At 40.7% G+C, this 12575-nt stretch overlaps 1 protein-coding gene across 1 annotated transcript in view; it reads left to right on the top strand.

Annotated features, from left to right (window-relative positions):
• URB1 (URB1 ribosome biogenesis homolog) overlaps positions 1-12342 on the top strand; it is a 53931-nt gene extending 41589 nt beyond the window's left edge. The window contains exons 31-39 of the mRNA XM_037376343.1: positions 2672-2832; positions 3197-3308; positions 4285-4391; positions 4900-5043; positions 5805-5914; positions 7089-7265; positions 8151-8392; positions 9929-10531; positions 11158-12342. Of these exons, the coding sequence (XP_037232240.1) occupies positions 2672-2832; positions 3197-3308; positions 4285-4391; positions 4900-5043; positions 5805-5914; positions 7089-7265; positions 8151-8392; positions 9929-10531; positions 11158-11363 (1862 nt within the window). The 3' untranslated portion in view covers positions 11364-12342. The remainder of the gene's footprint in view (positions 1-2671; positions 2833-3196; positions 3309-4284; positions 4392-4899; positions 5044-5804; positions 5915-7088; positions 7266-8150; positions 8393-9928; positions 10532-11157) is intronic.
• The last annotated feature ends 233 nt before the right edge of the window (positions 12343-12575 follow it).

The raw sequence follows: 12575 nt of genomic DNA, 5'->3' as shown, positions 1-12575 counted from the left end.
GTAATAGTTGGAAAAAGTGCTGCTGTCATGTACCTGTCATCACCCTTAGCCTGGAGGCCATCACCTTAACTGGTGGGAGGGATTTGGTGGCTGCAGGTCGGCCTTAGCAGTGCTAGAGTCAGCCAGGGATGATGACCACTTGTGTGGGAGCAGTGGGGCTGAGGGAGCTCTTGCACATCGTGTTCTTGCAGAGCTGTGGAGGCAGTGGCTATCCTGACATAGGCAGACTTTAAAACTGGAGAGGGGAAAAATAGTTCCCTTAACTGCGCCACACTAAGAGTCTGTGTCCTAACATTTTTAAAGGGCCCAAGTGATTTATGAGTTCAAGTCCCATGGTGCTTCTAAACCATGTCAGCTGCTTTTGGAATACCCAATTCCTCTTTATTTATTTGCTCTTTGTACTGGCTGCACAGTGCCCTGTGCACAGATGTTATGTAACTGCTAAATTTATAAACACAGACTTACTGCACAGTGTTTAATGCTCACTGAGTAAAGAATCTGGAGTTGGGCAGATAGTGAGTTCTGTCTAACTTTAGCTCTGATAAGCATCTTGTGAAAAGCTTTTCCATCATGGTTCTCAAGGTACTTTAAACAAACCGTATGTCAGACATAGAATTAACTTTTTTTTTTTTAATAATAGCTTGTTATTTTACGTTAGTTGATGAACACACTCTTCAAGGTCAGCTGGATGGAAAATATTTCCACTGCATGTTTTCAGTGAAAGAAAGTTTTCCAAATAAATCTTTCTGTGACCAGCATGAACTTTACTGCTGAAGTGACGACCTTGGATTTCATTATGTGGTACCACCCCATAAATTTATTCACTTTGTCTGTCTAGTTGGTGTACATTAGTGGTTCTCAAGAACTGAAGTCTGAAGGAGAGCTGTGTGGTGGCTTGCTGTGAAAGGGCATACAACGTATATTTGATTCTGTACTGAAGAGGGGATGTTGTACAGGTCAGGGCTATGTGTAAGATGTCCTTAAGCAATGAGGAAGCCTCTGCAGACAGACAAATTTTGGATTATCTTTGCATGTTCACTTAGGATTCAATAGAAAGCATCCATTTCCCAGTGCTTACCTTGCATCTTGCCTGAGGAGTGGGAGGTGTGGAGTTGCTTTGCCACAGGCAGAAGGTAGCAGAAGGCATAGATTAGGTGTCTTACTGGGCTCTGTTTCTCTTTCTCCTGCCCTGTTGTTGCTACTCCTCTCACCATTTTTACTTTGGTAGTCAGGAGGTGGCTTTGTTCAGTGTCTAGAGGTAGAGTGGGGGGTAGAGCTGTATCTGTGTGAGCTCTGGTAATGTGAGAGAGATCCCATGCTAACAAATTGAGGGATCTTTTTCCTCACTAGGAGAATGACTGAGGTGTTTTGCATTACGCCTGTTAAACATGATGTGCTTTGGTGAGGAGTGGTGTAGGGAAGTGTACAGTAATTGTTATTATTGAAATAACTTGTAAAACCACTTGCTGAAAAGATCTGTTATTGCAATTCAGTGATGCCTTTGCATTGGTCACGTAGCAGTGGGCTGGCTGGGGGGCAGTGCTGGGAGGTAGAGACCTTGCCACTGCCTGGCCCATAACTAGCAGAGCTGGCTATGAAACTGCCAGGCATGAAACAGAAGCAGAACTTCTGGCAGTTGAGGAGAAGATGAGAGAAACAGCCCTGCTGCTGGTGTGGGGACATAAATTATCTGTGTTTTTTACATAAATATATATATATATATTAGTTGTGTGTGGGTGTTGGTGGGGGAGGAAATCGGTAGGCCAAGTATACGTACGTGTCAGTAAGACTACAGCCTCTTCTTAAATAAGAATATGTCTCTTAGAAACGTCCTCTTGACTTTCAGTGTGAGTTACAAGAAAATATGTGAATATTGTTGCTAAATGGAGGACTGCAGTACATTTGCAGTTTAGCTGATAAAATACAACTGAGGTGCCGTTGTATTCCATTACTGGTAAATGGAACAGAAATAGCACAGGAGATACTCTGGAGTTTTTACATCAAGCCATTTCTAGCCATCAGTGGGTAGAAATGGCACAAGCTTTTCAAAACACACAGACCTTAAATGAGAAACTCCATAAATTCTAATGGTAAAACACTATGGAAAATAAATGTTGGATTCAAGGGTGTGTTTTCTGTTTGGCTGGTTACTGTTCGTTGCTGGATTTTGTTTGTCCCAGAAGAACATAGGGGTATAATTTAGTACTTTGCTTGGAACGTGCCTTACCAGCGGAATCACTCATGCCTGTGCAGTAACAGCTGGTGTGGCTAATGGCTTATTTATGTATTATTCTCCTGTACGCTTTTTTACGGAAGCTCTTTCTTTAGTGCAGATTGGCTTTTTGTTGGCTATGCTATCTTTCTTTCAGACACAGCCTTATCAATTGCCCAGAAAATGTTTTGAGGAGAATTTTCCCTCATGTTCTTCTTTGTACTTAATTTTTCTGAAACAGGTAAAAGAATTCCTGTTCAGAATGGTTTGTGGGATACCTTTGTTAGCTGAAGGAGCCTTCAGCTTGCGCTGTAATAATAGTTCGTAGGGGTAGATCTAGAAATTGGTGTTTATGAATAGAAGTTTTATTAAGGATTACAGTGCTGTTTTATTCTCTGTGACATGTCAGTATAATGCTCTGGGTGTTCTTCTTTCATTTTTTAACCTCTTCCCATACAGAGTGTGTAGTGGCATGTCACAAGTTTGTTGAAGTCAATGCCCTGGGCCTAACAGTAGCTGCCCTTAGCAGCTATGATTCCAACATGAGAGCAGTGGCGTATTTTGTCCTGGCTTCCTTTCGTTCTCATCTGGAAGGAGCTCGCTTTCGAGAGAAGAGTCAGGTAAGACTGAGCTCAATTTATAGTTTTGTCAGGTTAGACATTTTAGGTCATGGACACTTCAGGGAGAGTCCATCTACATACACACGGTGAAAGAGCTAAAAGAAACTTTTTATCCTCTGTTCCATTGTTTCTCCTCTATCGCTTTGTGTTTCCTTCTTTTGTAATCAATGGGCAGAAAAAGGCGGGAAAATGTGTTTTAGAAATTCTTGGGAATTCTGTTTGTAGGAATGGAAATCCTGATGGGATTGGTATTTGATTTATGGCTATGAAATATCCTAAAAGCTTATTTATGCATTCATGCTCTCCTGTTGTATATGTTTGGGTTACGGTTCAAGATTTTCTCCCCTGGGTTCTTGTGCTACAGTTGCTGTATCTCTTGGATACTGTGCAAAATGGAATCAGGCAGCCGAACCTCAGATTTACCTTCTCTTTGACCCTCTACATCGCTCGTGTGGCACAGCAGATTCTGAAGCCAGGTACTGTAACCTACTGTGCATGTTGTACTCCTGGGGTGAGTCACTGTGCATGGAGTAATGTCCTTGACCGATACTGAAAGATGAGATAGCTGTGACACTGGCAGGAGCCATGAAGTATGACTCTCCTGTGTTCCAAAAAAAAACTTTCAGTACTTGTGTAGACTGCTGTACTGGAGAAGTGGGAAGTGCCATTTTGATCGGTGTATAAAACCAGCCTGATTCATCAGGGATGAAGCCACTGCCTCCTCGTAGTTTTGGGTTGGAAGCGGACAGAGGACTAGATGAGTATGTGGGTCCTGTTCAGCAGATCAGAGTAGGTTGGCCCAAGTGTCTTTGTGTCCTTAGATGTTGAGTGAACGTAAGTCACTGTTGCAAAAGAAGATCATAGCACTGGGGAGTAGTTCAGTTTGGAAGGGACCTTGTGAGGTCTCTAACTAAACCCTCTGCCTGTGGCAGGGCCAGCTATAGAACGGGCCGCTTTGTGCAGGCCTTTATCCTAGAAAACCTTCAGACCTCTAGACTAATCCTAGAAAGCCTCCGAGGATGGAGACTGTATAGTCCCTCTGGGCAACTTGTTCTACTGCTCATTCAGGACATGTCTGGTCTGTAGGTTAAAAATTATGATTGCCTAATGTGAAATGCTGGTCTTGAAATGCAGAGAGATTTGCTTATCACTTTGCCATCGATTTCTGTTTTGTCAATGAAGTAACACTGGATTTGCTGAAATCAGTGCCATGTTGAATGTTTATCTTCTCACCTGCTTTGTGTGCAGTCTGAAAGAGATTTTCAGTTTGGGGAAGAGAAGAGGAGGGATGGCCAACAATATAATCAGCCTTAGAGCAGAAGGCGTTCTTGCTGTAATTAATGTACTGTTCTGACAGCTGAAACACTGGAAAATACAGGTTCCATTTATTTTTCTATGTGGTTGTGTATTGGGAATGTTGTCCTCCGTGATAACCATTGTTTCTTTTCACAGAGGAGCACATGTACATAAAGGTAAACAGATTCCTTCTGTCACACCAGTATTTGGACCTGAGGAAAGTACCAGGGTTTTTCCAGCTTTTCTACAGTTTTGATTTTGAGGTAATGAAAGAATTACACCTTTAGATATCCACTAATTCTTCAGAAAATAATAGAAAAAAGCCATTAAAATGCAATGAAATCTTATTCTAGAGGCATCTTTTTTGTTGTTTTATAATGGAATTAGAAGTCTTATTTCTGGGTTTCTTTTGTTGGTTTCTTAGTGGTAAGACATAATGAAATCATTAATTGTACTGTGTGTGCTCTGTAAGCACAAGCAGTATGTTCTGCCCTAGCTAGCTTACATTCATATTTGAGTTTAGATAATTAATGTTGAGTTTGACTGAGATATTTTAGAAACAAAGTTCCATTATCAGTGCATATTTGGGCTACAGAGTAACTGTTCCTGATGGATGTTATTGATTAAATTTGATAGGGATGAAAGTTGAGAAGTCCAGAAAAAGCTGTTAAACACTGTGCTGGCACTTCCAGGGAACCAGTTTTTTTGTGTTCTTACGAGCAGGCATTATTTCGAAGTGTCTGATGGTGGCATTTTTCTTATGGCTTCTAGTACAAAACAGAACGTGAGTGGATTCTCCGATTTCTTGGAGAAGGGCTGCGTGATAAACATTGCTATGAGCTTTATGACTACCAGAGGATTTTCCAGGTCATTCTTTCCTTTTTCAACAGTCCTTTGTGTGATGAGAGCTCCCAGGTAAGAATTAAAAAAACAAAAAACAAAAAAGACCCAAACATACAAAAGTTTGCATGGTTTGGAGATCTTAAACAAATGCAAAACAGAAAGGAGCAGTTAACTCTTCCCTTGTCCTCTTCAAGATCTGTTCCTTGTTGATCCTTGTGTATGTGTGGAGGGGGAAATAATCGCTTATGTCTAAACTGGAGTCACATCCTTGTCCACTGAAATTGGAACTGGTTCCTGCCATCATGGAACCTCACTCAGTTGCATCAACTGGTGGTCTGGCTCTAGTCATATTTCTACTGCTTCGTGGGAAATACTGCACATACGGCAGTTTTGCTTATAAGGTCAGAGCCTTTGCCTTTTTAGGTCTCCTTATTCCCTACCCAGCATGTTACCTGTACAGTGCTTTAGCAGGAAGAGGACTCACATGCCAGAAGCCCTCGTGTTCATAAGCATCCACCCTGAGAAATCCAGTCTGTTAAAAGTATCTCGGTTAGGTACCAAAATCTTGGACAAAAAAGAGAAAATTGTCTTGCTACCTTAAGACTTCTTTTTAAGATTAGCATCTGTGTGTATGAAGCCTTGAAATGAGAATGTTTTTTCTTCCCTGGGGTTGCTAAGAACATGCGGTGTTTGGTAATACTTTTTAACTTCAAGTTGATCAGATTCCAGCTACCAGTCAGATTGCTAATTATGCCCTTCTGAAAGGTTGGTAATAATTAGATCCTGACTATATTCTAATTTTGTAAAAGGACAAATTATATTTTCTGTTTCAGAGTCGTATTCTGGAGATATTACAAAATGCTGCCCGTGTCACCAGAGCTGCCTACGAGCTGATTCAAGATCACAGTCTCCTAACCTGGATACTGCACATCTTGGAGAAAAGGTAACTAGGGGAACACCCGTGAAATGGGAACAATTTTACTGTCCACAATAGAACAGTTATGCAACTGAGTATGAAAACAAGGGTGACAGATATGGAGATGGCCTGTCAGTGGTTGTGACATTTGGCACCTAGGATCATACTGGCAGAACCTGATGAACTCCAAAGCATTCCCTTGTTTTTCTAAAAATAAAATCAAGATGCTTTGAGGTTGTAGTAGGAGGGATGATGGGGGGTGGGGGCTTCATGCTTTTGATAACACTTCCTTGAAAAACTTAGAAAACAAAATGGCATCTTATTTTAGCATATGTGACTCTTTAATTTCAAATACTCACAATTCATAACTTGTCATAGGGCCTCCTGCACAGTAATTGGCACAATAATGAATTTGAGTGGTCTATAACATTTCTCCCCTAGCCTCTCCCTCACTTATGTGCACACATACACACACACGTGTGCATGCATGCACACACACAGAATCTCTTTTGCATAGATTCCCCTGGCAGGTTCAAGCAAGGTTTCAAGATCATCTACAGTGCGATTGGCCTGAACAGGTTCTCAGTACTGCTCCCCTGTCGTACACCTCTCTTTTGTACAGTTTGGTACATTTGGAAGTGAAAAAGCCTGGATTTGGCCTCTGGCACCCTGTCCTTATTTTGTGATTGTGCTTTTGAGAAGTATTGTTCTTTCATCCTGTGTACAAAAATGAGATTGCTCCCTCCTCCTCCTCCTCCTGTCCTTAGAATAACAAAGTAAATATGGCTCCTGATATTGTGCTGTAAGCATTGCTGTTATTATGTAAAGTCTTAGGAACATGAGGAACCAAGCTGTCTGAACAGAACTGCTCTAAAGAAATGGTGGCAATGGTTGCAATCTAATGGGATGCTTGGCAGAGCTGTGTAACGAAAGGTGCAAGTCAGACATTACTAGTCTCATGCAGGGGCCGCGATACACTGCTGTGTTTCCCTGGCTGCAGCATGGCAAGAGGAGGGCAGTCATCAGGGGCTTCAGAGGGGTGAGCTTTCATGCCCTGATGGGGTTCTGGCTGAGAGGCACCTATTGCCATTCATGGCTCCAAAAGCACACTAGAATATGGTCCCCTCTAGGTGATGGAGTGGTTCCTGGTTAGGCTCTGACTTCTGAATGAGTGTTTGCTTCTTTTTTGTTTGTTTTTCAGGTTTCTGGAAAACAAGCTGTTAAATAAAATTATTTCCTTACTTCATACCCTGTGGCTAACAAATTTAGGAGGCAAGAGAGAAAGCAAGAATCAATCCCAGCAGAACAGGAAGTTTCTTCCTATTCAGCTTGTAAATGAATTTCTGTACGTTTTGATCACATTAATCAAACACATTCGGTAAGTTTTTTTTTCTTTTTTTAATCAGTTTGCATCTCATTGTCTGTCCAGTTTGAAATTTATTAAGGCTAGAAGAATTTCTTGATCTCTGGTAGTTTAATGCTTTTTTTTCCCCTTCAGTCTGAATGTTTAGTAGCAAATTTTGATGAGATTTCTTTGACTGGAAGGTTTAGCTGTTTAAGTATGTGGGGAATGAAATAACAGCTGATGCAGTTACTATCAAGTTCTACATCCTTAATGACTGGCTATTTTTAAGCTGCTATGTCTTTCATACTGTCTGAAGGTTTAGACTTTCTGTGTCTGCACCACACGTGCAAATTGTAGGAGGAGAAGCTGTGCAAAGTTCTACATGACAGCATTAAGAAGCGCTCAGTCTCTTCTCTCCAGGTCTAGAGCACTTAATCTGCGTAAGCACAGCAGTTGCAGCAGGGATATAGTAGAGAGCAAATGGGTAATCAGTTCTGTTTGGGTTCATAATAGCACCTGCAGCTTTTTGTGCAGACAAGTGTTGCCACAGTCTGGAGAAGCTATGTTTATTTTTATTTCCTCAAAATTTTGAAAATTCATGTAAGATAAAGAAGCATAGGTAAAGTTGCAGACCTTTGGCCTTTTCCTCGTGTGGCATCTGCCTTTCCTACTTATGGGCAGCAGGGCAAAGACTATGTTTTATGGTCTCTTCTGCCAAACACTAATGGAGCAAAGCACTGGGGATTCAGTGGGAATTGAACTAATTATTACTGGCATCCTGAGAAACAAAAGTATATGTCTAGAGAAGTGCAGGAGAAAACTATAGGAAGAGACTGTAAGGAGAAAAAACCTGTGCTAATTTTATTTTATTAATTAGCATGCAGAAAAATTCATGGCACTTTTGTTTTCTTTTCACAGGACTAATTTAGATCTAGCCAAACTGACTGAGTTTTTCAGTACATTCAATTCTGTGCTGGAATATCGTGCTATAGTTGTTGAGGCCTTCAAAGAAATGAGCCGGTTCACTGTGAATGACAGTGTTCTGTCAAACAAAGAGATCCTGCTGCTGCTGCATAAGTGGAGTGTCATCGAAAAAGACCTGCAACTGCAAGAGGATGTGCAGACTCTTGCTCAGAAATACCAAATCAAGGAATTGCTTAGTAAGTACTAAAATATTTTGAAAAGTAATGTTGTTAAGGCTGTTACAAGCTAAACACTAATAACTTTTGTTGGGCAATCTGATGTAGCGTGGGGGAAGAGGACTGTAAATGGAAAGCCATTTTTCAGGTCTTTGATGTAGTGATTTCTAACTTTAACACAATCCTGGAAGCTTTGGAGGAACAGTTTTAAAAAGGGAAAGAGCTTTAAAATTAAGCTTAATTGCAGATCTAGTGTCAGGCCTCAAAAAATTGTATTCTTCTATGTGTGGATGGGGGATCTGAAAGTGAAATAAGAGTAAAAACCGTCAGTAAAGCAAGTGAAAATGAAATCGTTGATTTTTCTTATTGTCATCAGTGTTGAAAGAAAGCAAAAGTACATTTGGACTTGTATGACTTCTTTTGTTATCTCTGTGAATAAAATGTGCAAGGAACTTTGTAGTGGGAGGTGTTAAAAGCACTGGTTTCCCGCAAATACAACTGCTCTTGGTGTCCATAAACACTTCTATAGGTTTCTTTAAGTATTCTGTATCAGTTAAACTAATTATTAAATTCTTACTGTGTTTCAGGGATACTATGAGAGCTTCAGTTTTTCTGAAGTTTTTCATACCCTTTTAGTGTCTTTCGGAGGATTTTTAGAGCTACTATAGCGATGTCTGTAACTTACTGTATATGTGGTTTTTAAAAGTTACTCCAAGCCTCAGAAGCTTATAAAGCAGTTAGAAAAATGGATCCTTATCTGAAATTTTGTTTCTAAGGTAACAAGTCAGGAGTTGACCCCGTCCCCCACAGCGCCCGGGAAAAATGCTTAAATGCATTTAGTTCATTTTAAGCTGCAAAGTGCAACATAATTGACATTTCTGATAATTTTCTCAATGACTCCTCAGAAGCAGTTTGCCATAAAATGTTCTGTGTGGTATGGCGGTGGCAAAGTGGTATTGCTGTTGGGGAGCTTTGCTGCTCCCCATGACACGGGCAGCATCTAACGGAAGCCAGCTGGGCGTTACAAAGTTTGGCTCCCTGTGTCTTCCCTTGGGGTGCAAAAACTTGACGTGTCCTCGGTTGACAGCACCTCAGGAGGCAGACACATGGCCAGGATGTGGCTGTGCTGGAGGAAGGCCAACTGCACTGCTTTACCCTGCACTGTTCAAAAGCAATGTAGCTGTGCCGATACCTCCTTCCGTAGGCAGGTATGTTCCGTGCCTTCGCTAGCCCTGAGAGCAGCGGCTTGAGTGAGGCGGTGTAAATAATGTAGCCTTACGGGCAAAAGTGTGTCCTGCGCACCTCTGAAATGCTGCCTTGGCTTGGCCGGGCTGTGGGCCAGGCAACCCGGTTCAGAAAAGTTTCAGCCTGTGAGTCACTGGGAGCTGCCTGTAGCCCTTTTGCTCTGACATGCGTAGGCTCAATTAGGCTGCCAAATGAGGCTAGCACTTATCTTTTTAGCAACTGAAGCAACACAAGATACTGTCTTTCTTGCATAGTTTTGTACCAAGAAAATCCTTTGGAGTATCTGACGTTTGTTTTGGTGGCGTTTTACAGAAAATATTAAAGAAAAAAACAAATCTCAAGCCTCATCTCATGCATATCATCACATTCGGAAAAAGAATGAGATAGAAAGAGAAGATGACACTGCAGCAGACCTGAAAGTCTCTGAGCTGGAGAAATGCAGAGGTCATCTGAATTCCATATTTGCCCACTGGCAGCCTGTTTTCTCAACGCCACCTACCAAATGTGGAGGGGAGCCCCTCACGTCTGCTGATGTTGCGGATGAAACAATTGGTCTTACCTGCGCGTCCACTTACATAGTGACTAAATGGCTCGTAAAATCCATGGTTACGCACAGCCTTAATCTACAAAATGTTTCATTAACTCTGCGGTGGCTACGGAATTGCATCTTGCCACACCCAGCGGCAGTGCAGGAGATGCTCAGGGATGAGACACTGAGAAACGACATCTTCAAGTTTTACACCCAGGTCTGTGAGGCCAGCAGTGGGATGGCTGGACTTTTTGAAGAGCTCTGTTTGTTCAGTTTGATCATGCTTCACCTAATGGATGCTCAGGGCCTGACCAACAACAGCTTTCATGAACTTGTGAAAACGTTGTGCCTGTCAGCGATGACGGAAGAGGATGTGAACAAGAAAGGTAACTCGCCTTTTCCTTTTTGCTCACGTGACAAGGCAGTAATTTTAGAAAGTAGGTAATTCCATGGGGGTTTCTTAATTCATCAGTTTGAAGTTTGCCCGTGCCCACCGGTGCTCATAACTACACAAGGTAAAAGCTGTGTCTCCAGTGGTATGGGTACAAGGGTTAGTAGCATAGAACAAGGTCACACTGTAGGGGTTTCTAATCATACAACAGTCATACTCCCTCACAGAAAACTTTTTTTTTTCCTAGGACTAACATGGAGTTCAATGAAGTATAAAAGATAAAATACCAAGGGGAAAAATAGTCTGCAACAAACGAGTCCGTATGGGTATGGGTTCTGATCCATACGCTGTTCAATGTTATCATTTGATAGCAAAAGCTACAGGTCAGATTTCAAACTGAAAACGGTCAGAAGGTTGTTCTAACAAAAAACTGTTTTCTTTCCTTAGTGTGAGGAGGATCATTGGCTTTGTATGGGCAAAACCCCACAAATTTTCCATCTTGGAAAAGTTAGGAAACCATTTAAAAACATAGGTCTGGCACTAAAATGGTTTGGTTTTGTATTATTATGTGGAAATAGAAGACTATCTGTCCTGATTTTTCTCTTATTTTTTCTTCCACAGCTGTTTGTGTATTCCTGACTTCTGTTTACATTGGGGATATGTGGCTTGGAGCACAGCAGCCAGATATGTTAATAACCCATGTCAAATTGATCTGCGGTAGTACAGATGAGAAATTAAACAATGATGACTTGGAAACTTACAAACAAGGAGAAGAAACTATTATGCGTCTTTGCAAAACCCTTTACATGGCTACATTGAGGCAGTAATTCAGTGAACTGACACTAAATCTTCATTGTTATATGCTCTGCCATCATTGCTGCAAGCCATGAAACCCTCCTGAACTGTTCTCCATACAAATCTAACTTGTTTTGTCACAAAGATCAATATTTTATTACTGTATACAAACTCAGAGTGGGGAAATTTTATTCATCATCCCTCAGTGGAACACAGGCTATAATTTCCCTTTCCTTGAACAGTATGGGTTACTGAATGTTATTTTATATCAATTTTTATTACAGATGTTTTTAACTTTATGAAGAATCAAAATGGACTGATTAGTGCATTGCCTATGGACTGTATTTCAGTTCCCATGTAGTTAAAAATCCATCCTCTCTCCGATATAAGATGGGGAAAAAAGGCTGCACAACTTCACCACAATGTGGTATAAGTGCAAAGAAAGAACAGTCAGAGGTTTAGCCTCAATGACTTACTGTTTCCTGAAGAACACAGTTTCTTTCATAATACAATACTGAAACCAGTATCAATAAAAACTGAATGCTGGAATCATGATAGTCTGGGATTCTTTTTCGTTTTAAATTAATTAAAAGCATTTATCTCAGAGCTGGTCTGTTTTTATTCTCATTTCTGTTTTGGTTTGGGGTCTTTTTGTTGTTTTTTTTTTTAATTAAAAAAGGCCCTGACCATCACCACTGCTGGAACTTGCAACAAAGACCCATCTTCTTCTCCACTCTTAAAAGATGAGAGATAGAACTAAACCCCAAATGACTTGCTACTTATTGATTATACATGTTTTTGTTGGAAGTTCTCTGTGAAATCTGATAAATACTTCTTGAGTGTGGCCTTAAGGGCAGCTTAACATACCATTCCAGGTATGCAAACATACAGAGCCTGAACTTGAACCTTTGATAGGTAAAACTGGATTTGTTAAATTGACTCATGAATCTGTGCTGTGCCTAAGTACTTGGTACAAATTCTGTACAGTGGAAAAATCAGAAATGCACACTTTTTATGATGTTTATGTAGTTTGTGGTTTTTTTGTAAATAAATAAAAAAAAACATTAGATGCAAATAATGAGTGCTTCTACATATAAATATTTTTGTCCTGAAGAAGCCATAATATCAATATCAAGACTTCATTTAAAAATAACAAATATTTCTTGAAAAATCTGCAAGCCCATTAGAGGTTAAATTTTGTCACATAAAATCCCTAGGGTCTGACATCAGGAAGTCTTTATGAT

This window comes from Falco rusticolus, chromosome 2 (genome assembly GCF_015220075.1).
Source record: "Falco rusticolus isolate bFalRus1 chromosome 2, bFalRus1.pri, whole genome shotgun sequence".
Lineage (NCBI taxonomy): Eukaryota > Metazoa > Chordata > Aves > Falconiformes > Falconidae > Falco > Falco rusticolus.
Note: the sequence above shows the minus strand (reverse complement) of the source record. Positions and strands in the feature narration are given on the sequence as shown.